This window comes from Lampetra planeri, chromosome 3 (assembly GCF_965212315.1).
Source record: "Lampetra planeri chromosome 3, kcLamPlan1.2.h2, whole genome shotgun sequence".
In the NCBI taxonomy this organism is placed as follows: Eukaryota; Metazoa; Chordata; class Hyperoartia; order Petromyzontiformes; family Petromyzontidae; genus Lampetra; species Lampetra planeri.
The window spans coordinates 11,883,504-11,909,935 of NC_136109.1; the positions used below are offsets into that span (position 1 = coordinate 11,883,504).

At 58.7% G+C, this 26,432-nt stretch overlaps 1 protein-coding gene across 1 annotated transcript in view; it reads right to left on the bottom strand.

Moving 5' to 3' along the window:
• The window catches only part of DPYD (dihydropyrimidine dehydrogenase), a 57,609-nt gene extending 31,489 nt beyond the window's left edge, over positions 1-26,120 (bottom strand). Inside the window, 10 exon segments of the mRNA XM_078620663.1 lie at positions 3,955-3,976; positions 4,366-4,473; positions 5,069-5,156; positions 6,932-7,013; positions 8,046-8,241; positions 9,607-9,772; positions 15,203-15,290; positions 15,772-15,854; positions 19,160-19,273; positions 26,000-26,120. Coding sequence (XP_078476789.1) covers positions 3,955-3,976; positions 4,366-4,473; positions 5,069-5,156; positions 6,932-7,013; positions 8,046-8,241; positions 9,607-9,772; positions 15,203-15,290; positions 15,772-15,854; positions 19,160-19,273; positions 26,000-26,038 — 986 coding nt within the window. The 5' untranslated portion in view covers positions 26,039-26,120.
• Between the last annotated feature and the right edge of the window lie 312 nt (positions 26,121-26,432).

Consider the following 26,432-nt stretch of genomic DNA (forward strand, 5'->3'; position numbering starts at 1 on the left):
CCTCCCCCCATATCCCCCCACCCACGGCCTCCCCGCCCGCACGGTCCGCCGCGCGCCCCCGCCCCCGCCCTCCGCCCACTCCCCCCCACCCCACGTCCCCCCCCCACCGCCCCCGCCCCCCGCCCCCGCCGCCCCCCCCCCCCCCCCCCCCCCCCGCCGCCCCCCCGCCCGCCCCCCCCCCCCCCCCCCGCGCCCCCCACCTTGTCCGGAAGTCCCTCTTGAGCTCGGCGACGCTGCGGCACCAGTAGGCGCTCGTCTTCTCGCTGATGAGCTCGATGTTGAGGAACGAGCCCTGGCCGGGCCCCAGCAGGGGGACCCGACGTGGTGCCGCGCACGATGCGCGGGGACACGTTCGTCACCAGGTCCTGCACACCGCACGGTTACCATGGGGACACGTTACCACGGGGACACGTTACCACGGGGACACGTTCGTCACCAGGTCCTTAACACCGCACGTTACCATGGGGACACGTTACCACGGGGACACGCTCGTCACCAGGTGCTGCACACCGCACGCACGCACGCACTTTACCATGGGGGACACGTTCGTCACCAGGTCCTGCACACCGCACGTTACCATGGGGACACGTTACCATGGGGACACGTTACCCGCGGGGACACGTTCGTCACCAGGGTCCTGCACACCGCAGCGCACGCACGTTACCGCGGCGCCTCCGCCCAACCCCGACCTTGACGACAGTCGCACGCCAAGATCCCCCGGGGTAAACGCCGTTGAGGAAAGGCTACAGGGGGGGCAGCAAGTGGTGTTAGCAGCGAGTAGCGGCGCCGGTGAAGGCCGGCACGGCACACGAGGGGGGGGGGGGGTGGGTGGCCAGCTCCATGCCCGGCCGCCTTTGATGTTTACTACACACCGCACCAGGTACTCGTTTAGGGCCGAGTCGACCTAGGGGAGGCCTCCAGAACCGGTTCAGAGAATCGTCACCGGTGTCGGTGGCCGTGAGCGGGAATCGAACGCGGCTCGCCGGGTTCGTAGCGCAGTGAGTTACCCACTACGCCACCACTCTCACAGACAAACACACGCACCACACAGCCACACCTACAGTCCCACCACACCACACACGCACACTCACACACAGACAAACACACGCGCACACAGTCACACCTACAGTCCCACACACCACGTACCGCACACTCACACCGCACACCTCGCACTACACGCACCGCACGCAATACACTCGCACCACACACTCACACCGCCACACCGCACACTCGCACCGCACACTCACACACCGCACACTCGCACCCGCACACTCGCACGGCGTGCCACACACTCACACCTCACACCGCACACTCGCACGGGCGTGCCACACACTCACACCACACACTCGCACGGCGTGCTCGCCTTATCGAGGGAGAAGGTTTTGGTGACGGCGAAGCCCCAGCCGGCGCTGAAGGCGCGGCGGATCATGGCGGAGGTGGTGCACCTGCGGAGGCGCTCGCCAGGCCGAACGGGTTGGGGAAGCGCAGGCCCACCATCTCCACGGACAGGTCCACCGCGTCGATCGGCGTGAAGAAGAGGGGCAGCCGCGGCTCGCCGCTCACCGACACGCCGTGCAGGGACTGGGGGGGGGGGGGGGCACGTGAGGGGGGGGGAGGGGGGGGGCACGTGAGGGGGGGTGGGGGAGGGGGGCACGTGAGGGGGGTGGGGGGGCACGTGAGGGGGGGAGGGGGGGAGGGGGGGCATGTGAGGGGGGGAGGGTGGAAGGGGGGGGGGGGGAGGGCACATGAGGGGGGTGGGGGGACGAGGGGCACCGTGAGGCAGGGGGGGGGGAGGGGGACACGTGAAGGGGGGGGGGAAGGGGGGGCACGTGGAGGGGGGGAGGGGGGGCATGGTGAGGGGGGGGAGGGGGGGCACATGAGGGGGGTGGGGGGAGGGGGGGGTCACGTGAGGGGGGTGGGGGGAGGGCACGTGCGCAGGATCGGTTCAGATCATCGTTAGCGAGAATCCAGCCCGTGTCGCCGGGTTCGTGGTGCGGCGCGCGATCCCCTACGCTGCCGCTCTCCATGCAACAAAGATCCCCCGCATAGCCTGCAACAGGGCCGTTGGGGCAAGTGCTGTTAGCGAGCACCTGCTGGCTAGCCACGCACACGCACGGGCACGGGCACGGGTACGCGCGGGTACCTGCAGGTAGGCGTGGATGTGCCAGGCGGCCGTCTTGCCGTCGTTGACCCGACTCCACGGTGGTGTTGGCGAGGCCGGCGACGTCCCCCGCCGGCGAACGCCCACGGCTCGCTGGTGCCCATCGTCGCCGAGTCCACGCGTGGCACCCCCTGCCGCGTCAGCTCCAGCGGGGACAGCGCGCCCAGCATCGCGGGGGGGGGGGGGGGGTCGGGGGGTCGACACACGTTTTCAAGAACACCGGGGGCGTGGGCGACGCTGCGGGCGCCGGAGGTCGCGGGGGGGAGAACACAATTGCAGGCTTGAGCGCGGTGGCAGCGGCGGTGCGTTCAGGAGCGAGATGCCAAAGCGGAGGTCTGCTGGCTACGCTGAGAGGGCTTCAGCAGAGTGTTTGCTCGAGCTTCGTCGTTCAATCCTGTCTTGTTGAAGGAGCGCAGACCGCGGGGTTTGCTTGCCCCGTGTGGTTCATAGTTTTTGGGTTGCGTGGCCAAGATCGCGCCACTGTGGCTCGTGTCTTGGACGGGCACGCGGGGGAAAGAGACGCGCCCCAAAATACAGGGGCGGCGGGGGGGGGGCACGAGAACCGAGGGACGGCGGCGAGACGTGGGAGGAAGCGAGGAGAGAGACACACAAATGCGTGCTGGTTGGTGTCGTGCTCTGTCCCCCGGTCAATTTGTCCGTGTCCTCGCGTCTCCGTATCCCATGCGATAGAGATGGTGGTGATAACGGTGGTGGCGACACGAATCTAAATCCCCGCGTCTCCACATGGTACGTGGTGGCGACAGTGATGATAACGGTGGTGGCGGGCAGTGATGATAACGGTGGTGGCGGCGGTGATGATAACGGTGGTGGCGGCGTCGTGAGTCCGAACAACCGCTTCGTCGCCGCACCGGCGGGGGTCTGAGCAGCGTGGAGCCTGAAGGCGGAGATGACGAAGTCGGCCTTGACGACGACCTTCTGCTCATCATCCTCCACCCAGCGGGCCGTCCTCCTGCTGCTCCGACGCGCGCAAACTCCACGGCGCAGATGCGGCCGCCGCGCGTCACGACGCGACGCGGCGACGCGAACGGGAAGGAACTCGCAGTGCTCCTCGCGAGCCACCTCCACCTGGCGGGGGGCGGGGGTGGGGGGGGACGCACGGGGGTCACGGGGTCACGGTGACAAGGGGACGGCGTGTATGTTGGTGAATCCCCAGCGGGGAGATGGTGATGATCGTGGCGGTGTTGATGGTGGTGGTGGTGGTGGTGATGATAATGCTTTTGATGACGACAACGGTGGGGCGATGATGGGTGATGGTGGTGATGACGATGCTGTTGATGACGATGATGGCGGCGATGATGGTGATGGTGGCGATGATGATGACGATGCTGTTGATGACGACAACGATGGCGATGACGGTGATGGTGGCGTTGATGATGACGATGCTGTTGATGACGACAACGGTGGCGATGACGGTGATGGTGGCGATGATGATGACGATGCTGTTGATGACGACAACGGTGGCGATGACGGTGATGGTGGCGTTGATGATGACGATGCTGTTGATGACGACAACGGTGGCGATGACGGTGATGGTGGCGATGATGATGACGATGCTGTTGATGACGACGATGGGCGGCGACGATCAGTTCGATGACGACGACGACGACGACGAGGGCGCACCTCCTCGGGCACGGCGCGCATGTTGGTGAAGCCGCGGCGGAACGCGACGAGCACGCGGCGCGCGCCGCAGCGCAGCGCCGACGTGGCGCAGTCGAAGGCCGTGTCGCCCGCACCCAGCACCACCACCACGCCACGCAGCGCGGGCAGGCTGCGGGGACGTGCACCCACAAAGGCCTGCACTCGCACGCACGCACACGCACACGCGCACACACACGCACACACACGCACACACACACGCACACACGCACACACGTATGTTACGCAAAGACAAAGGTCTCCCGCCACCCGCGTAGCCTTTAACAGACTGCTGGGGGGCAAGCGCTGTTAGCGAGTGGCAGCAGCGCCTTGAAGGCCAGCACGGTGGCGCACACAAAGGTGGTGGGGGGAGACAGCACCACGCCCGGCCGCCTTTGTCTCCCCGATGGCAATGCTGACACTCGTCGCACGAGGTACTCGTTTCAGACCTAGGGGAGGACGCGGGGGGCACATCGGTGTGCGGAACATCGCCCAATGGGGGAGACAAAGGCGGCCGGGAGGGGGGCAGGTTGTGGGTCTGCGTGTACCGGGCTTGCTGGCCTTGGCGACGCGAGGCAGGAAGGACTTGGAGGTGAAGAAGCCCTGCTCCTCCGTGAGGCCCTCAAAGAGCGGAGCCACCGTGGGCTCCGGCAGCCCTGAGCAGCGACGGGCAGCGACGGGTGGGGGGAGGTGAGACAGAGGGGGGGGGGGTGGGTGACAATTTGAGGAAGAGGAATTGAGGAGGCAGTGAGGAGTTGTGATAGTTGTGGTGGCTCGTGGTTGTGGTGGTGGTGGTTGTGGTGGTAGTTCTAGTGGCTCGTGGTTTGTGGTGATAGTTGTGGTGATAGTTGTGGTGATAGTTGTGGTGGTTCGTGATTGTGGTGGTAGTTCGTGATTGCAGTTGTGGTGGTGCGTGATGGTGGTTGTGATGGTTGTGGTGGTCGTGGTGGTTGTGGCTGGTGCGTGATTGTGGTCGTGGTTGTGGTGGTCGTGGAGGTTGTGGTGGTTGTGGTGGGTGGTTGATGGTGGTCGTGGTGGTTGTGGTGGTCGTGGTGGTTGTGGTGGTTGTGGTGGTGCGTGATTGTGGTCGTGGTGGTCGTGGTGGTCGTGGTGGTTGTAGTGGTCGTGGTGGTTGTGGTGTGCATGATAGTGGTCGTGGTGGTTGTGGTGGTCGTGGTGGTTGTGGTGGTTGTGGGTGGTCGTGGTGGTTGTGGTGGTGGGTGATTGTGGTCGTGGTGGTTGTGGTTGTACCGATGCCGATGAACACCGCTGCAAATCCGTCCTTGCGCAGAGACTCGAGCGTCAGGTCTCCCACAGCCAGAGCACGGCCACATTCCACCTGCAACCACAACCATACCACAACACAGTCAACACAACCACAGTCAACCACAACCACAGTCAACCACAACCACAACCACAGTCAACCACAACCACAGTCAACCACAACCACAACCACAGTAAACCACAACCACAGTCAACCACAACCACAGTCAACCACAACCACATTCAACCACAACCACACTCACACACTCCACCTGCAACCACAACCACAGTCAACCACAACCACAGTCAACCACACCCACTCAACCACACTCCACCTGCAACCACAACCACAGTCAACCACAACCACATTCAACCACAACCACACTCAACCACACTCCACCTGCAACCACAACCACAGTCAAACCACAACCACAGTCAACCACAACCACACTCAACCACACTCCACCTGCAACCACAACCACAGTCAACCACAACCACAGTCAACCACAACCACACTCAACCACACTCCACCTGCAACCACAACCACAGTCAACCACAACCACATTCAACCACAACCACACTCAACCACACTCCACCTGCAACCACAACCACAGTCAACCACAACCACAGTCAACCACAACCACACTCAACCACACTCCACCTGCAACCACAACCACAGTCAACCAGAACCACATTCAACCACAACCACACTCAACCACACTCCACCTGCAACCACAACCACAGTCAACCACAAACCACAGTCAACCACAACCACAGTCAACCACAGTCAACCACAACCACACTCAACCACAACCACACTCCACCTGTAACCACAAACCACAGTCAACCACAAGCACACTCCACCTGTAACCCACAACCACAGTCAACCACAACCACAACCACAGTCAACCACAACCACACTCCACCTGCAACCACAACCACAGTCAACCACAACCACACTCAACCACAGTCAACCACAACCACAGTCAACCTCAACCACAGTCAACATGCAACCACAACCACACTCAACCACAACCACACTCAACCACAACCACAGTCAACCAAAACCACAGTCAACCACAACCACACTCAACCACAACCACAGTCAACCACAACCACACTCCACCTGTAACCACAACCACACTCAACCACAACCACAGTCAACCACACTCAACCAGACGTCTGAATAAGAGCTCTATATAACAGCTCAGTGGGCCTTACCTGGTAAAATAAAATATAAAATTGTTTTAAACTAGATTCGAAGCTTTCGTGCCTGCAGGAATTGCTCTTTGGCTCTTTCGGAAAAGTCAAATAATAATAATAATAGAATTCGACGTTTCGATTGGAACACAAGGCCTCGGACAGAGTGGCGCCGTCTTTCTGCTTGTCGCCATTCTTCGGAGGAGCGCGGTCGGCCAGGAGAGGTGTTGGGCTGCTGTGTTGACCGGCTCTCGTGTCGCGTTGTGTTTCTAAGTTTACCAGCTTTGCTTTGTTCTCATTCATTCTCACCTGATGATGGTTGCTTGTGCTGCTATCGAAACGTCGTATTCTGTTATTATTTGATTTTATTTTCCACGTGACTTTACCATAAAGAACCAAAGAGTGAAGTAGTTTGAGTTTAATGTGAGTTTACCTTGACGCCCAGGTTCTGCATGAGCCGATTTTATTTGATTTTATTTTCCACGTGACTTTACCATAAAGAACCAAAGAGTGAAGTAGTTTTGAGTTTAACGTGAGTTTACCTTGACGCCCAGGTCTTGCATGAGCCGGTTTTATTTTATTTTATTGTCCACGTCACTTTACCATAAAGAACCAAAGAGTGGAATAGTTTTGAGTTTAACGTGGGTTTACCTTGACTCCCAGGTCCTGCATGAGCCGCACCTCGAAGTGCACGGCCTCCAGGGGCAGCCGGAACTGCGGGATCTCAGACGCGCTGCGCTCACACGGACACAGGCAAAGGTCCCCCGTGTAGCCGACGCAGGCTGCTGGGGCAAGTGCCGTTAGCGAGCAGCGACCGATCAAGGCCGGCACGGCACGCGAGGGGGCGTTGTGGTGGGTCGCGCCACATCCCGCCTCCTTGGTCTCCTCAGTGCTGATGTTTTTTACGCACAGCGCCAGGTACTGATTTAAGGCTGAGTCGACCTAGGGAGGCCCAGGTACCGGTTCGTAGCGCAGTGCGTTAGCCACTGCACCACCACTTGCGGAGTGCCGCACTGCTACGGTGCGAGGAGCGAGTAAGAGAGTGCGTGATTAAGTGAGTAAATGAGCGAGCGAGCGAGTGAATATGTGAGAGGGTAAGCGAGTGAGTGAGTGAGCGAGGTGAGAGAGCTGAGTAGTTAGTATTTGAGTGAGTGACATATGTGAGAGAGTAAGCGAGTTAGAGAGTGAGCAAGTAAGTGAGAGAGTGAGTGTGTATGTGAGCGAGTGAATACGTGAGAGAGTAAGCGAGTTAGAGAGTGAGCGAATGAGTATGTGAGCGAGTGAGCAAGTGAGTGACCGCGTGATCGAATGAGCATGTGAGTGAGCGAGTGAGTGAGTGAATATGCGAGAGAGCGAGCGAGTTAGAGAGAGCGATGAGTGAGTGAGAGAGTGAGTGCGTATGTGAGCGAGTGAATATGTGAAAGAGTAAGCGAGGTTAGAGACGAGCGAGCGAGTGAGTATGTAAGCGAGTGAGCAAGTGAGTGAGGTGAGTGATCGAATGAGTATGTGAGTGAGCGAATGAGTGCGGTGAGTGAATATGCCACAGAGTAAGCGAGCGAACGAGTATGTGAGTGAGCGAGCGAGTATGCGAGCGAGTAACCGAGTGAGACCGAGCGATGTGAGCGAGCGAGCGAGTAACCGAGTGACCGAGCGAGTGAGTGTGAGCGAGCGAGTAACCGAGACGTGAGCCGAGCGAGTGAGCGAGCGAGCGAGTAAACCGAGTGAGTGAGTGAGCGAGCGAGCGAGCGAGTGAGTGGGGTCGCACCTCAGCCCCCCGGTGTAGTCTGCGCGCTCGTACACGGTGAGGCGCGAGTATCCGAGCCGCGCCAGGAACGAGGCGCAGCTGATGCTGGCCGGGCCGCAGCCCAGCAGGGCCACGCGCTCGCCACACGCGGCGGCCCGCGACCCCACGGGGGGCAGCGCCGGGTCACACACCTGGGGCACCCCCATGAGGCGAACACCTGGGGGGAGAGGGGGGGGGAGAGGGGGGGAGGAGGGGGGGGAGAGGGGGGGAGAGGGGGTGGGGAGGGTGGAGGGGAGAGTGGAGGGGGGGTGGAGGGGGGGTGGAGGAGAAGGAGAGGAGGGGGGAGTGGAGGGGGTCGGAGGGGGGGTGGAGGGGGGGTGGAGAGGAGAGTGGAGGGGGGTTGGAGGGGGAGAGTGGAGGGGGGGTGGAGGGGGGGGTGGAGGGGGGGTGGAGAGGAGAGTGGAGGGGGGTTGGAGGGGGGGGTGGAGGGGGGGTGGAGGGGGGGTGGAGAGGAGAGTGGAGGGGGGGGGGGCACGGGTCTCGAGAGTCAAACCGGGTTCGTAGAGATCGTGCAACTGCAACTCTGACTGACAACACACACACGTGCTCAGAAAGACAAAGATCACTGTGTAGCCTCAACAGACTTTCTGGGCAAGTGCTGTTAGCGAGCACCTATGAAGGCCGGCACGGCACACGAGGGGGGTGGGTAGACAGCACCATGCCCGGCCACCTTTGTCTCCCCAGTAGCAATGTTTACCTCACACCGCACCAGGTACTCATTTGAGGCTGAGTCGACCTAGGGGAGGCCCATGACCGGCTCAGAGAATCTCTTCACCGGTGTTGGTGGCCGTGAGCGGGAATCGAACTCGGGTCGCCGGGTTCGTAGCGCAGCGTAGCGCTAACCACTACACTACCGCTCCCCAACAGCACACACAGAGACACACACACACAGAGACACACACACACAGAGACACACACACACACAGAGACACACACACACAGAGACACACGCACACACTCACACCAAGACCCCCACCCAGTGTGTATGAACAAACCCGCTGGTATCTCCGTGTCTCCCTACCCCTGCTTGCCCGATGTCCCGTGTAGCCCCGTCTCCCCCTTACCCCATGTCCCCCTATACACCCCCCCCCTCATATACCCTTCATATCCCCCCCTACCCCCTACCCCCCCCCCCTCATATACCCTTCATATCCCCCGTCTCCCCCCATACCCCCCCCCCCTCATATACCCTTCATATCCCCCCCTACCCCCTACCCCCCCCCCTCATATACCCTTCATATCCCCCCCTACCCCCTACCCCCCCCCCCTCATATACCCTTCATATCCCCCGTCTCCCCCTACCCCCCCCCCCCCTCATATACCCTTCACATCCCCCCCTACCCCCTACCCCCACGTCCCCCATACACCCCCCCCCCTCATATACCCTTCATATCCCCCCCCTACCCCCTACCCCCCCCCCTCATATACCCTTCATATCCCCCCCTACCCCCTACCCCCACGTCCCCGGCACCCCCGCGTTCCCCATACCCCCCCCCCGCCCCCCCCCCCCGTTCCCGAGCGCGCACCTCGGTAGCGAAGTGCTGGAGCCCCCCGATGTTGATGGGCCCCTCCTCGGCGGCGTACAGGTTGCAGCCCCCCACGCACAGGTCGGACGTGGGGCACACCATGCCGCACGACAGCCCCAGCGGGTTCTCCGACAGGATGGCGCGTGCCGCACCATAGTAGTTCTAGCGGGGGGGGGGGGGGGCACACGGGGGGGAAGGGGGGGCGGGGAGACGTGGGGAGACGCGGGGGAGACACACGGAGAGAGACACAGGGAGACACACGGGGGAGACACACGGGGAGACGTGGGGAGACACACGGGGAGACGTGGGGAGACGCGCGGGGGGAGACGCGGGGAGACACGGGAAATGATGGGGAGACACTCTGTGAAGAGGTATACTGGGGTGCCCTCTGTGAAGGGGTACATTGGGGTGCACTCTGTGAAGGGGTACACTGGGGTGCACTCTGTGAAGAGGTACACTGGGGTGCACTCTGTGAAGGGGTACACTGGGGTGCATTCTGTGAAGGGGTACACTGGGGTGCACTCTGTGAAGGGGTACACTGGGGGTGCACTCTGTGAAGGGGTACATTGGGGTGCACTCTGTGAAGGGGTACACTGGGGTGCACTCTGTGAAGGGGTACATTGGGGTGCACTCTGTGAAGGGGTACATTGGGGTGCACTCTGTGAAGGGGTACACTGGGGTGCACTCTGTGAAGGGGTACACTGGGGTGCCCTCTGTGAAGGGGTACATTGGGGTGCACTCTGTGAAGGGGTACACTGGGGTGCACTCTGTGAAGGGGTACACTGGGGTGCCCTCTGCGAAGGGGTACACTGGGGTGCACTCTGTGAAGGGGTACACTGGGGTGCCCTCTGCGAAGGGGTACACTGGGGTGCCCTCTGCGAAGGGGTACACTGGGGTGCCCTCTGTGAAGGGGTACACTGGGGTGCACTCTGTGAAGGGGTACATTGGGGTGCACTCTGTGAAGGGGTACATTGGGGTGCACTCTGTGAAGCGGTACATTGGGGTGCACTCTGTGAAGGGGTACATTGGGGTGCACTCTGTGAAGGGGTACACTGGGGTGCACTCTGTGAAGGGGTACACTCTGTGAAGGGGTACATTGGAGTGCCCTCTGCGAAGGAGTACACTGGGGTGCACTCTGTGAAGGGGTACACTGGGGTGCACTCTGTGAAGGGGTACATTGGGGTGCACTCTGTGAAGGGGTACACTGGGGTGCACTCTGTGAAGGGGTACATTGGGGTGCACTCTGTGAAGGGGTACATTGGGGTGCACTCTGTGAAGGGGTACACTGGGGTGCACTCTGTGAAGGGGTACATTGGGGTGCACTCTGTGAAGGGGTACACTGGGGTGCACTCTGTGAAGGGGTACATTGGGGTGCCCTCTGTGAAGGGGTACACTGGGGTGCACTCTGTGAAGGGGTACATTGGGGTGCACTCTGTGAAGGGATCTATTGCTCCAGCTCTTTTCCCGGGGCCAAAGTTCAAAGCCACGGGTAGTCCACGTCCCCCCCCACTGCGGCCCCTCGTGACGTCACACCCCCCCACCCCCTCCACCCCTCCCTGCCCTCCTCCCCCACCGCCGTCCCCCAAGGTTCAGAGTCAAGGCCGCTGTCCCCACATCACGCCGCAAGGTCAATAATGGCGTAGGGGGCCGTCCATAAATGACGTCACGCACCTAAGGGGGGGGGGTGGTTAGACGTTTGTGACGCCGTGTGACGAGGGGGCACTGGCGATGAAGGTTAAGGGCGGTGAGGGTGGTGAGGGCGGTGAGGGTGGTGAGGGTGGTGAGGGTGGTGAGGGTGGAGAGGGTGGTGAGGGCGGTGAGGGTGGTGAGTGATGTGAGGGTGGTGAGGGTGGTGAGGGTGGTGAGGGCGGTGAGGGTGGTGAGGGTGGTGAGGGTGGTGAGGGTGGTGAGGGTGGTGAGTGATGTGAGGGTGGTGAGGGCGGTGAGGGCGGTGAGGGTGGTGAGTGATGTGAGGGTGGTGAGGGCGGTGAGGGTGGTGAGGGTGGTGAGGGTGGTGAGGGTGGAGAGGGTGGTGAGGGCGGTGAGGGTGGTGAGTGATGTGAGGGTGGTGAGGGCGGTGAGGGCGGTGAGGGTGGTGAGGGTGGTGAGGGCGGTGAGGGTGGTGAGGGTGGTGAGGGCGGTGAGGGTGGTGAGTGATGTGAGGGTGGTGAGGGCGGTGAGGGCGGTGAGGGTGGTGAGGGTGGTGAGGGCGGTGAGGGTGGTGAGGGTGGTGAGGGCGGTGAGGGTGGTGAGGGTGGTGAGGGTGGAGAGGGTGGTGAGGGCGGTGAGGGTGGTGAGTGATGTGAGGGTGGTGAGGGCGGTGAGGGTGGTGAGGGTGGTGAGGGTGGTGAGGGTGGTGAGTGATGTGAGGGTGGTGATGGTGGTGAGGGCGGTGAGGGCGGTGAGGGTGATGAGGGCGGTGAGGGCGGTGAGGGTGGTGAGGGTGGTGAGGGTGGTGAGGGTGGTGAGTGATGTGAGGGTGGTGATGGTGGTGAGGGCGGTGAGGGCGGTGAGGGTGATGAGGGTGATGAGGGCGGTGAGGGCGGTGAGGGTGGTGAGGGTGGTGAGGGTGGTGAGGGTGGTGAGTGATGTGAGGGTGGTGAGGGTGGTGAGGGCAGTGAGGGTGGTGAGGGTGGTGAGGGTGGTGAGGGTGATGGTGGTGAGGGTGGTGAGGGCGGTGAGGGCGGTGAGGGTGGTGAGGGCGGTGAGGGCGGTGAGGGTGGTGAGGGTGGTGAGGGTGGTGAGGGCGGTGAGGGTGGTGAGGGCGGTGAGGGCGGTGAGGGTGGTGAGGGTGGTGAGGGTGGTGAGTGATGTGAGGGTGGTGAGGGCGGTGAGGGCGGTGAGGGCGGTGAGGGTGGTGAGTGATCTGAGAGTGGTGAGGGTGGTGAGGGTGGTGAGGGTGGTGAGGGCGGTGAGGGTGGTGAGTGATGTGAGAGTGGTGAGGGTGGTGAGGGCGGTGAGGGTGGTGAGGGCGGTGAGGGTGGTGAGTGATGTGAGAGTGGTGAGGGTGGTGAGGGCGGTGAGTGATGTGAGAGTGGTGAGGGTGGTGAGGGCGGTGAGGGTGGTGAGTGATGTGAGAGTAGTGAGGGTGGTGAGGGCGGTGAGTGTGGTGAGTGATGTGAGAGTGGTGAGGGTGGTGAGGGCGGTGAGGGCGGTGAGGGTGGTGAGTGATGTGAGAGTGGTGAGGGTGGTGACGGCGGTGAGGGCGGTGAGGGTGGTGAGGGTGGTGAGGGTGGTGAGTGATGTGAGGGCGGTGAGGGTGGTGAGGGCGGTGAGGGTGGTGAGGGTGGTGAGGGTGGTGAGTGATGTGAGGGCGGTGAGGGTGGTGAGGGCGGTGAGGGCGGTGAGTGATGTGAGAGTGGTGAGGGTGGTGAGGGCGGTGAGGGCGGTGAGTGATGTGAGAGTGGTGAGGGTGGTGAGGGCGGTGAGGGCGGTGAGTGATGTGAGAGTGGTAAGGGTGGTGAGGGCGGTGAGTGATGTGAGAGTGGTGAGGGTGGTGAGGGCGGTGAGGGCGGTGAGGGCGGTGAGTGATGTGAGAGTGGTGAGGGTGGTGAGGGCGGTGAGTGATGTGAGAGTGGTGAGGGTGGTGAGGGCGGTGAGGGCGGTGAGTGATGTGAGAGTGGTGAGGGTGGTGAGGGCGGTGAGGGCGGTGAGTGATGTGAGAGTGGTAAGGGTGGTGAGGGCGGTGAGTGATGTGAGAGTGGTGAGGGTGGTGAGGGCGGTGAGTGATGTGAGAGTGGTAAGGGCGGTGAGGGCGGTGAGTGATGTGAGAGTGGTAAGGGTGGTGAGGGCGGTGAGTGATGTGAGAGTGGTGAGGGCGGTGAGGGCGGTGAGTGATGTGAGAGTGGTGAGGGCGGTGAGGGCGGTGAGGGCGGTGAGGGTGGTGAGTGATGTGAGGGTGGTGAGGGTGGTGAGGGTGGTGAGGGTGGTGAGTGATGTGAGGGTGGTGAGTGATGTGAGGGTGGTGAGGGCGGTGAGGGTGGTGAGGGTGGTGAGGGCGGTGAGGGTGGTGAGGGCGGTAAGGGCGGTGAGGGTGGTGAGGGTGGTGAGGGTGGTGAGTGATGTGAGGGTGGTGAGGGTGGTGAGGGTGGTGAGGGTGGTGAGTGATGTGAGGGTGGTGAGTGATGTGAGGGTGGTGAGGGCGGTGAGGGTGGTGAGGGTGGTGAGGGCGGTGAGGGTGGTGAGGGCGGTGAGGGTGGTGAGGGTGGTGAGGGCGGTGAGGGCGGTGAGGGTGGTGAGGGCGGTGAGGGTGGTGAGGGTGGTGAGGGTGGTGAGGGTGGTGAAGGTGGTGAGGGTGGTGAGGGCGGTGAGGGTGGTGAGGGCGGTGAGGGTGGTGAGGGTGGTGAGGGTGGTGAGGGTGGTGAAGGTGGTGAGGGTGGTGAGGGCGGTGAGGGTGGTGAGGGTGGTGAGGGCGGTGAGGGTGGTGAGGGTGGTGAGGGCGGTGAGGGTGGTGAGGGTGGTGAGGGTGGTGAGGGCGGTGAGGGCGGTGAAGGTGGTGAGGGTGGTGAGGGCGGTGAGGGTGGTGAGGGCGGTGAGGGTGGTGAGGGTGGTGAGGGCGGTGAGGGCGGTGAGGGTGGTGAGGGTGGTGAGGGCGGTGAGGGTGGTGAGGGTGGTGAGGGCGGTGAGGGTGGTGAGGGCGGTGAGGGTGGTGAGGGTGGTGAGGGTGGTGAGGATGGTGAGGGTGGTGAGTGATGTGAGGGTGGTGAGGGTGGTGAGGGTGGTGAGTGATGTGAGGGTGGTGAGGGTGGTGAAGGTGGTGAGGGTGGTGAGGGTGGTGAGGGTGGTGAGGGTGGTGAAGGTGGTGAGGGTGGTGAGGGTGGTGAAGGTGGTGAGGGTGGTGAGGGTGGTGAGGGTGGTGAGTGATGTGAGGGTGGTGAGGGTGGTGAAGGTGGTGAGGGTGGTGAGGGTGGTGAGGGTGGTGAGGGTGGTGAAGGTGGTGAGGGTGGTGAGGGTGGTGAGGGTGGTGAGTGATGTGAGGGTGGTGAGGGTGGTGAAGGTGGTGAGGGTGGTGAGGGTGGTGAGTGATGTGAGGGTGGTGAGGGTGGTGAAGGTGGTGAGGGTGGTGAGGGTGGTGAGGGTGGTGAGGGCGGTGAGGGTGGTGAGGGTGGTGATGAAGGTGAGGGTGGTGAGGGTGGTGAGGGTGGTGATGAACGTGAGGGTGGTGAGGGTGGTGAGTGATGGGAGGGTGGTGAGGGTGGTGAGGGCGGTGAAGGTGGTGAAGGTGGTGAGGGTGGTGAGGGTGGTGAGGGTGGTGAGTGATGTGAGGGTGGTGAAGGTGGTGAGGGTGGTGAGGGTGGTGAGAGTGGTGAGGGCGGTGAGGGTGGTGAGGGTGGTGATGAAGGTGAGGGTGGTGAGGGTGATGAGGGTGGTGATGAACGTGAGGGTGGTGAGGGTGGTGAGTGATGGGAGGGTGGTGAGGGTGGTGAGGGCGGTGAGGGTGGTGAGGGTGGTGAGGGTGGTGATGAAGGTGAGGGTGGTGAGGGCGGTGAATGTGGTGAGGGTGGTGATGAAGGTGAGGGTGGTGAGGGTGGTGAGGGCGGTGAGGGTGGTGAGGGTGGTGAGGGTGGTGAGGGTGGTGAGGATGAGACTCACCTTGTTGGCGATGCTGGTGATGAAGGCCTTCACGTCGATCTGGGTGGGGCAACTCTTCTGGCACGGCGCGTCCACACACTTGAGGCACCTGGGCACGGGCGGCACGGGCAGCCCCCCCCCCCCCCCTCGGAGTCAGGGGTCATCACCGCGACGACCCTCACCCTCGTGACCCCCCCCCCCCTCTCGTAGCCTCGCCATGACCTCTACGCTCTACGATATCGTAACATTCCATGGTGCGTGTGTGCGTGTGTGCGTGCGTGCGTGCGTGTGTGCGTGCGTGCGCAAATGTGCACTGCGCTGCGAACCCGGCGGCCTGGCTTCAACTCCCGCCCAGTGGTGACCGGTGATAATCTAAACTGGTCCTGCCCTCCCCCCTAGGTTGACTCAGCCTTAAATGAGTGGCTGCTGCTGCGTGGCGTGAACATCGGCGCAAGGGAGACAAAGGCGGCCGAGCGTGGCCATGCCACCCCCCTTATTAGCTGCGCTGTGCCGGCCTTCGCAGGCGCTCGCAGACTGCACTTGTCCCAGCAGCCTGTGCAGGCTACACGGGGGATCTTTGTCTGCGGTACCTGGATGCCTCGCGCACAGCGCCTCTCTCTCCCAGCGTCGTGTGCTTGATGTCCTCGAAGTTCTTCTCCAGGGACTGGCACGTCTGGGCGGTAACGGGACAACACACAACACCGTATTGTGAGACTGGGCTCTAAGAGAAGCTGTCTCTGGTGTGGACCAGTGGCGGCTCCTGCAAAATCTCTCAGGGGGGGCAAATGTCTGGATGATTGATAAGGATAAGGTCCACCCATGCAATGGATAAATTAACAGCTTAAGCATGTAAAGGCAACTTCACTTCTTTAATATTAATGAAAAATAAAGTGACTCTTACAATACATCTTGTTTGTTTCTATACTCACTATTAAAACAAACCACTCAGGTTTATTTTATTAAAGATTCCACTAGGTGGCGACAAATTATATTGTTGGATGAAACGTGCTTACGTATGATGACGTAAGCACGTATGATGACGTAAGCACGTTAGGGCGAGCCCTCCCGGAACCCATAGAGAATGCATTGCAGTGCCCCCGTTCGAAAAAAAACATCTTTGAATGTAAGTCTATGGGACCACTCGGGGCGATTCTCAGCTGGAGGGAAATCGCCCAAAAAGAGGCGGTACTCCACAGAACGTAGCATGACGCTGATTGGACTATATCCAGAGGCTGACAGTGACGGCTAGCGTGACTCTGTGGTTGAATGACATTGGTGGTGCGTCGCCCAATCGCCCTAATGAAGAAACCGCCCCTGGTGTGGACCAATCAAGTTCAAGGACAATGCATACTTTTCGATTTAAAGCTTCTTTCGTGACTGCAGGGATTCATCTTTTTGGTTCTTTCGGTAAAGTCACGTAGAAGGGAAGTAATGCAAGAATAAAAAGAAAACATAATAAAATAATTCTCACGACGTTTCGGCCACAACGCAAGCAGCCGTCCTCAGGTGAAGACCAGGTCTGTCTGTTTATTACTTTATTATTTCCATTCTACGTGACTTTACCGAAAGAACCAAGAAAATGCATACTTTATTATCAGAGTGTGTGTTTTTTTTTGCATTCTGACCCGTAGGTATTGTGGTTAATGCAAACATGATTCCTTGTAAAAAGGTGTCAGTTTTGTTGCCAAAAAAAGACGTAAAACCCCTATTATTACATTACTCTCTTGATTGGAAGCTTTCGTGACTGCAGGAATCCATACCCTTTGGTTCTTTCGGTAAAGTCACGTGGGTAGAAAACTAAAATAAAACTAAAAATAACAAATCACGACGTTTCGATCGCGACACAAGCGGTCGACCTCGGCGCTAGTTGGGCAGCTCCACTGCTGGATGATTACTTGTTCCACCTGAGGACGACCGCTTGTGTTGCGATCGAAACGTCGTGATTTGTTATTTTTCGTTTTATTTTAGTTTTCTACCCACGTGACTTCACCGAAAGAACAGAAGAGTAACCATCTTCTTAGGTTTTTTTCGGTAAAGTCACGTAGAAAGTAAAATAAAATAAAAACAAAAATCACGACGTTTCGGAGACAACACAAGTCTCCGTCATCAGGTGGGACCGTCACAGCCAGATTAGCTGTATCAAGTGAGGCAATGATTCAAGATGTAATCCCTTAAAAGCGAGTTGAGGGGGGAGGGAGAGGGAGGAGCTCATCAGACTATGGTAGCCAATGAAAGGAACGTATCGGGAGGGAGGGGGGGGGCGAGGCCAAAAGGGTGGGCGATGGACGTGGAAGCGCTTGTGCGCAAGCGGCCAATTACTGCACACGCCAACACAATGGAGCGATTGTGCGCAAGCGGCCAGCCACTGCACCCGCCAACACAATGGGCAGAGAGGAGGAGGGGAGGTCTAATACACATGATAGACAAAAGAACGAAAATGATGATGGGTACAAACTTAGGGGGAGCTCATCAGACTATGGTAGCCATTCATTGGCTACCATAGTCTATTAGTATTAGACCTCCCCTCCTCCTCTCTGCCCATTGTGTTGGCGGGTGCAGTGGCTGGCCGCTTGCGCACAATCGCTCCATTGTGTTGGCATGTGCAGTAATTGGCCGCTTGCGCACAAGCGCTTCCACGTCCATCGCCCACCCTATTGGCCTCGCCCCCCCTCCCTCCCGATACGTTCCTTTCATTGGCTACCATAGTCTGATGAGCTCCCCCCTCCCTCTCCCTCCCCCCTCAACTCGCTTTTAAGGGATTACATCTTGAATCATTGCCTCACTTGATACAGCTAATCTGGCTGTGACGGTCCCACCTGATGACGGAGACTTGTGTTGCCTCCGAAACGTCGTGATTTTTGTTTTTATTTTATTTTACTTTCTACGTGACTTTACCGAAAAAAACCTAAGAAGATGATTCCTTGCAGTTACGAAAGCTTCAAATCAAGAAGAGTAACCATTGCTATTTTTTTTCGATTTAAAGCTTTCGTGACTGCAGGGATTCATCTTCTTGGTTCTTTCGGTAAAGTCACGTAGAAGGGAAGTAATAAAATAATAAGTTTTGACAGATGTTTGCGTACCTACTCAATGGATGGCCCCTATATAGGAGCTCTTTTTCAGAAGCAACAAGGCCACCAATGATAGCTCAACAAAGTGGCTTATTATCACGTGGACATTTAGAGCATCCAAAAATCCTAGCCGCGTGACGTTGATTCTAAACGTGGAGGGGAAAACCAGAGGACATAGCCAACCACACTAATGTGAGTTGCGGGTGAGGAGCGGTGAGGAGTGGTGAGAAGGAGTGATGAGGAGGAGTGGTGAGGAGTGGTGAGGAGTGGTGAGGGGGAGTGGTGAGGAGTGGTGAGGAGCGGTGAGGAGGAGTGGTGAGGAGTGGTGAGGAGTGGTGAGGAGGAGTGGTGAGGAGTGGTGAGGAGGAATGGTGAGGAGTGGTGAGGAGCGGTGAGGAGCGGTGAGGAGGAGTGGTGAGAAGTGGTGAGGAGTGGTGAGGAGGAGTGGTGAGGAGTGGTGAGGAGGAGTGGTGAGGAGTGGTGAGGAGCGGTGAGGAGTGGTGAGGGGGAGTGGTGAGGAGTGGTGAGGAGCGGTGAGGAGGAGTGGTGAGAAGTGGTGAGGAGCGGTGAGGAGGAGTGGTGAGGAGTGGTGAGGAGGAGTGGTGAGGAGTGGTGAGGAGCGGTGAGGAGTGGTGAGGAGCGGTGAGGCGGAGTGGTGAGGAGTGGTGAGGAGTGGTGAGGAGCGGTGAGGAGTGGTGAGGAGGAGTGGTGAGGAGTGGTGAGGAGCGGTGAGGAGTGGTGAGGAGTGGTGAGGAGCGGTGAGGAGCGGTGAGGAGCGGTGAGGAGCGGTGAGGAGCGGTGAGGAGTGGTGAGGAGTGGTGAGGAGGAGCGGTGAGGAGCGGTGAGGAGCGGTGAGGAGCGGTGAGGAGCGGTGAGGAGTGGTGAGGAGTGGTGAGGAGGAGGCACTCACGTCGCACCCTCCCTTGGCCGAGTTCCTCTTCCAGTGCCTCTTGGCGCTCTGCGCTGCCGCGGTGGAGCGCAGCTTGGCGGAGGTGGCGACCCGCGGGTTCAGGTGCAGCAGAGCCTGCGCCACGCGGGGGGAGGGGGGGGTCACGGGGTCACGCGGCCGCACCGTCACCTCTTACGCGCAGCAGAGCTTGCGCCACGCGGGGGGGGGGAGGGGGTTCACGGGGTCACGCGGCCGCACCGTCACCTCTTACGCGCAGCAGAGATTGCGCCACGCGGGGGGGGGAGGAGGGGTCACGGGGTCACGGGGTCGCACCGCCACCGCTCTCGCGCTCGCCAACTGAACGTTATTGGCGCTTAGACCGGTGGTCCGCGGTGTATAAATTTTTTTTAATACGAATTTTCCCAAAAATTATTTACTTTTCCCACGATTCGCAACCCCCCGTCAGAATATCTTGCAGGGTGGGGTGGGTGAGCGGGTGAAGGTGGTGGTTGTGGTGGTAGTTGTGGTGGTGGTTGTGGTGGTGGTCCGAGCCAAAAATCGGTTCTCGGGATGTTGAAGCGGTAGGAAGACGGAACGTTTGTGTCTGTGAGCCGGCCGGCTGAACACGAAGCTTCACGGTCCGTTTTGCCGCATTGGCAGCAGCCGCGCAGCCCTGGCGACGATTTGGCTGGCTCCGTTGTTCCAAAGGCGACAAGATTTGTACTCCCACGTGGCCCGAGGCATCGGTCGGACGGGTTCCTCCTCGATTCATTTTTAAATCCTTTATATTAAGTTCACTTGCTTGCTTGCTTACGACCGTGCAAATCTTTCGGTCGTTTTTTAACCCACTTCCCGTGATCCAATCGAGCTGACATTTTGCACACAGACTCGTTGTGCGTGACAATTAATTTTCGTGAAAAATTCCAAAATTTTACACTTTTTAGGGAAATTTTTTAAAATATCTAATTACCAATTGCTTAATGGTGGCAGACAATCATCTGACCCATAGGTGGCAGCCATCTCAAGCCAGAGGACGAGAGGACTCTAGCCGCCACGCATATAAAGGATTTATAGTGAAAAACTTTGTTTTTACGGGTTCATTTTTTACGGAATCGTTTCTTGGCGGACGGTGACCATCAAAAGACCACGACTCGTGGTGTCACCACCACACGTTCGCATGGGGGGAAAGCAGCAGCTGCCGAATTTAAGTGGCAACTTCTTTGTGACGATGGGTCTCTGCATCGGGCATCAGTGACATCTTCAGACTGGTTTATGAGGCCTGGTGATGTTATGCTGCACCGGTGTGGCGCCGCCAATATGTCCACTTAGGGGGCGTCCATAAATGACGTCACGCAATTTTGGACGATTTTTGACCCCCCGCCCCCCTTTCGTCGCACGGCGTCACAAAAAGTCAGACCCAACCTTAAATGACGTCACAAAGCTCTACCCCCCCCCCCCCCCCCAAAAATAATAAAACATGCTTTAAATCGCTTTAAACTATTGTCATTGTAGCACGTATTTAATGTGGCGCTGCACTCTGGTTTTGTAGGAGAAAACATTTATTAAAAAGTCTATCGAATTAAGTAGAATGTGTTATCTATATTTATTTAAAGTTGCTCATTTTGATGTGACGTCACATGTCTCAACACCCCCCCCCCCCTCGTCACACATCGTCACAAATGTCTGACCCCCCCCCCCCCCAGGTGCGTGACGTCATTTATGGAGGGCCCCTCACACATCAATATCGACGGCCGCCATTCGCCCACGCTGCGGGCCGTCAACCCGAGGAAGGCTGCGGGACCTGATGGCGTCCCGCGACGTGTGCTGAGGGACTGTGCTGACGAGCTGGCTGGAGTCTTCACAAGGATGTTCAACCTGTCTCTGGAACAGTCCACTGTACCACCCTGCCTAAAGTCCTACACCATAGTCCCCCTGCCCAAAAAAAAACCCACATTTCCAGCTACAACGACTACCGGCCAGTAGCACTCGCGCCAGTGGTGATGAAGTGCTTTGAAAAACTGGTCCGGAGTCACATCATAGGAAGCTTGCCCCGAAACCTTGACCCCCACCAGTTTGCCTACAGAGCGAACCGATCCACGGAGGACGCCGTGGCCACAGCACTACATGCCAGAGGTGGGACAAAGTCATTGTTATGCAAGTCCAAGTCGAGTCGCAAGTCATCAAATTCATGACTCGAGTCTGACTCGAGTCCAAGTCACATGACTCGAGTCCACATCTCATAGGTGGGACAAAGTCATTGTTATGCAAGTCCAAGTCGAGTCGCAAGTCATCAAATTCATGACTCGAGTCTGACTCGAGTCCAAGTCACATGACTCGAGTCCACACCTCTGCTACATGCTGCACTGTCACACCTGGAGCAGCAGGGGAGCTATGTGCGGATGCTCTTCGTGGATTACAGTTCTGCGTTCAACACCATCCTCCCACACAAACTGGTGGAAAAACTGGGCGACCTGGGGATTCCACATTCCACCTGCATGTGGATACATCGTTTCCTCTCGGGCCGCAGACAGAGGGTCAGAGTAGGCCGTCATACATCCACAGCCCTGAGCCTCAGTACCGGCTCCCCCCAGGGCTGTGTACTGAGCCCCCTGCTCGACTCCCTCTACACACATGACCGTGCCGCCGTCCACCATAGCAACACCATTGTGAAGTTTGCTGATGACAACCACAGTGGTGGGGCTCATCTCTGGGGGGGATGAGTCTGCCTACAGGGACGAGGTGGAGCGGCTGACAGCATACTGCAGGGGCAACAACCTGCTCCTTAACACCGCAAAGACCAAGGAGCTCATGATAGACTACAGGAGAAAGAAAACGGACACTCCACCACTAATCATCAGCGGGGACTGTGTGGAGAGGGTGGCAGACTTCTGCTTCCTGGGAGTCCACATTGGGGAGGGCCTGACCTGGAGCGCCAACAGCACTGAGCTTCTGAAAAAGGCCCAGCAGAGACTTTACTTCCTGAGAATCCTCAGGAAAAATAACATCACACAGAAACTGCTGGTGTCCTTCTACCGAGCCTCCATCGAGAGCATTCTCACATATTGCATCTGTGTATGGTACACCAGCTGCATAGTGGCTCAGAGGAAAGCGCTCCAGAGGGTCATCAACACAGCCCAAAAGATCGCCGGCTGCCATCTCCCCACACTGGAAGAACTACACAGTTCACGTTGCATCAAAAAAGCACAGAACATTATAAAGGACTCTTCTCACCCTGGACACTCACTGTTTGAGCTGTTGCCATCAGGCAGACGATTCAGATCAGTCAAAACAAGGACAAACAGATTCAAACAGAGCTTTTATCCTACAGCGATCACCACACTCAATAATGCTAATTAATTATTAAGTAATAGTATTTTCAATTGACTGTGAAATAGAGATGTGCAATGACAAAATGTAACGTGGGTATGTGGGTATACTTGGGCTGTTTTTATATATAGTATAAATTGATTATCTTTCATTTAATTTTATTTTTATTTTCTTGTTTTATTTAATTTAAATTTATGAATGATGCCCTGACTGGTGAGCATTTTAAATTTCGTTGTACTGGTGACAATGACAATAAACGATCTATCTATCTAAGTGGTGATGGTTGCGTCACCACGGCGCCTGTGCCAGGCTAGGTGCACCTTGAGGCCGTCACGTGAACTGTCGAAGGGCTCGCTGCTGACAGGAGGACACGGGGCAGACCCAGCAGGCGCCATGGGGGTTGACGCACTGAGAGAGACTGGCAGACGCACCACTGGTGCCCCCTATCGTACCCACTCGCTGTGTTTTAGCCGCCCAGCCCACCCACTTCGTTGTTGTGAGCGTCGCTCCTCTCCGCCCTCCGTTGTTGTTGTTGAGAGGGCGACTGCCTCCGACTGACCGGTAGCAGCGTCCTTCACGACCCTCCTCCTCCTCCTCACACCTGTGTCCCACCTGTGTCTCACCTGTGTCCCACCTGTGTGCCACCTGTGTCCCACCTGTGTCCCACCTGTGTGCCACCTGTGTGCCACCTGTGTCCCACCTGTGTACCACCTGTGTCCCACCTGTGTCTCACCTGTGTCCCACCTGTGTCTCACCTGTGTCCCACCTGTGTCTCACCTATGTCCCACCTGTGTGCCACCTGTGTCTCACCTGTGTCCCACCTGTGTCCCACCTGTGTACCACCTGTGTCCCACCTGTGTGCCACCTGTGTGCCACCTGTGTCTCACCTGTGTACCACCTGTGTCCCACCTGTGTGCCACCTGTGTTCCACCTGTGTCCCACCTGTGTCCCACCTGTGTCTCACCTGTGTCCCACCTGTGTCCCACCTGTGTACCACCTGTGTCCCACCTGTGTGCCACCTGTGTCCCACCTGTGTCTCACCTGTGTCCCACCTGTGTGCCACCTGTGTCCCACCTGTGTCCCACCTGTGTACCACCTGTGTCCCACCTGTGTGCCACCTGTGTCCCACCTGTGTCTCACCTGTGTCCCACCTGTGTACCACCTGTGTCCCACCTGTGTGCCACCTGTGTCCCACCTGTGTCTCACCTGTGTCCCACCTGTGTGCCACCTGTGTCTCACCTGTGTCCCACCTGTGTGCCGATGAGCAGTCCCCCACGCAGCCAGCTGGCGAACCCCAGGCGCACGGCAACTCTTACATAACGAGTGCAGCTGGGACAACAGAATACCACCCAGCAGCCCTCTGCCTCCCTCCAGGCAAAGTCCAGGGGGCCCCACAGACCTCCCCCCCGCCCCCGACTACCAGCAAACAACAAGACAAAGATCCCCCACGTAGCCTCCACAGATTCCTGGGGACACGTGTTGTTCGCGAGCGAGAGCGCCTAGCAAGGCCGGCACGGACACACGAGCGGGGGGGGGGGGTTGGTGGCCAGCACCCCGCGCCCGGCCGCCTTTGTCTCCCCCAGTGGCGATGTTTAACACCGCGCCAGGGATTCGGGACCGGTTTCAGACAATCGTCACTGATGTCGGTGGCCATGAACGGGAATGGAAGTCGGTGTCACAGAGCACTTCGTGAGCGCAGCGCCAACCGCGACGCTGCCGCTCCCCACTGTTTCACTCGCTCGCTCGCTCGCATCTAATGTATCATTATAGAGCGCCTTCGCTCAGAGTTTAACAAACCATTTAGCACAGGGAGCCAGAATTAACCGTAGCTCGTGATAGAAAATAATAAGAATGTATTAGATCGAGAGTCGTAAGTTGTATATGACCGTCGGATATAACGTTACATCACCCAGGGGTTAGACCGACTCTCTCTCTCTCTCTCAGATGAGGAGTTCAGAGTTGCATATGTTACACTTGGACCTCCGATTGGCACGGTGGCGGCTACGTACGGTGCGAAAGAAGTTCAACATACGGCAGCGTACATACGGACAACGCATACTTCACTCAACACACAAAACACCCTGGCCAACGGCCCAAACGGACTGTCGGGGCGAGTGCTGAGCGGCACCTACGAAGGCCGGCACGGCACACGAGGGGGTGGGTGGCCAACACCACGCCCGGCCGCCTTTGTCTCCCCAGCGGCGATGTTTTTTTTTTAAATCCTTTATATTAAGTTCACTTGCTTGCTTGCTTGCGCGCTTACGACCGTGCAAATCTTTCGGTCGTTTTTTAAAACCCACTTCCCGTGATCCAATCGAGCTGACATTTTGCACACAGACTCGTTGTGCGTGACAATTTATTTTCGTGAACATTTTTTTCCATAACTTTACACTTTTCAGGAAAAGATTTTTTATATTTAATTACCAATTGCTTAATGGTAGCAGGCAATCATCTGACCCATAGGTGGCAGCCATCTCAAGCCAGAGGACGAGAGGACTCTAGCCGCCACGCATATAAAGGATTTATAGTGAAAAACTTTGTTTTTACGGGTTAATTTTTTTTTACACACGGTACCCAGGTGCTCATTTGAGGCCGAGTCCACCTAGGGCATGCTCAGGACCGCTTCAGAGAAGCGTCACTTCTGGTGTTGGTGGCCGTGGAGCTGGAATCGAACTTCGGGCCGCCAGGTTCGTGAGCGCTTGAACCGTTACACCACCGCTCCCCACCACACCACCTCGAAAAGTCCACGCAGGAACACACCACAAGACAAAGATCCCCCACGTAGCCTCTAACAGACTGTCGGGGCAAGTGCTGTTAGCAAGCAGCACCTTTGAAGGCCGGCACGGCGCACGAGGGGGGTGGGTGGCCAGCACCACGCCCGACCGCCTTTGTCTCCCTCGTGGCGATGTTTAACTACACACCTCACCAGGTACTCATTTTGAGTCCGAGTCGACCTAGGGGAGGCTCAGGACCTGTTGATATAATCGTCACCGGTGTTGGCCGTGAACCTGGGTGGTCCGATTCGTAGCGCATCGCACCAGGAGCTTATCTGAGGCCGAGTCGACCTAGGGGAGGCTCAGGAACCGTTTCAGATACTCGTCACCGATGTTGGCCGTGAGCGTGAATCGAACTCGGCGGTTCGCTGTGTCCGTAGCGCGGCGCAGCGCTCACCGCGTGACACCACCGCTCCACGTGTACCCCCACGCGCACGTTGTGCATTGTTGTTGCGTCTCTGCGTTTTCTCGCCTGTCCTGTCGTGCGCCGGTTTGTGTCTCGTGCATCGTTTCTAATCGCGCATCGACTGTGTCTCGTCGTGTCTCGTCGTGTCCCCGGGCTCTTCGCCGGGTTCGTAGCGCAGCGCGCGAACCGCGACACGACCGCTAACACACCACACAACCACTAACACCCACAACACACCACACAACCACTAACACCCACAACACACCACACAACCACTAACACCCCACGACACACCCCACGAACACTCAACACGTTGGGCCCCACCTCATAGCAGGGGGAGCAAGTATCACGTACCTCAATGTCGGGCACATCCTCACTCAAGAGATTCGACATATCGAGCCGGCTGTCTCTCTCCCTCTCTCTCTCTCGAGGTCTCACGGCGTCTGTGGCACGCGGCAGCGAGGTTCAACGGGAGGGACCCCTCTCCCCCTCCCCACCCTTGTGCTTAAGGTCATCGTACATGCCGCCGCTCCCCCACCACCGCCACACCCCCACCACCACCACACCCCCACCACCACCACACCACCACGGCCGAACAAAAGCTGTTTAGGCATGGGGTGGCTGGGCATGCGGGCTACATAACCCAGCCAACGCAGCCTTGCCTGCCGGAGGAGCTCACCGATGGGACTTTGTCCAGATCTTTCAAGGATTTGTGAGCTCCTCAAACAATCCAGCCTGGTTAAACCCAGGATGGATCGTAGACAGGCCAGCCTAAATATTTCTAACT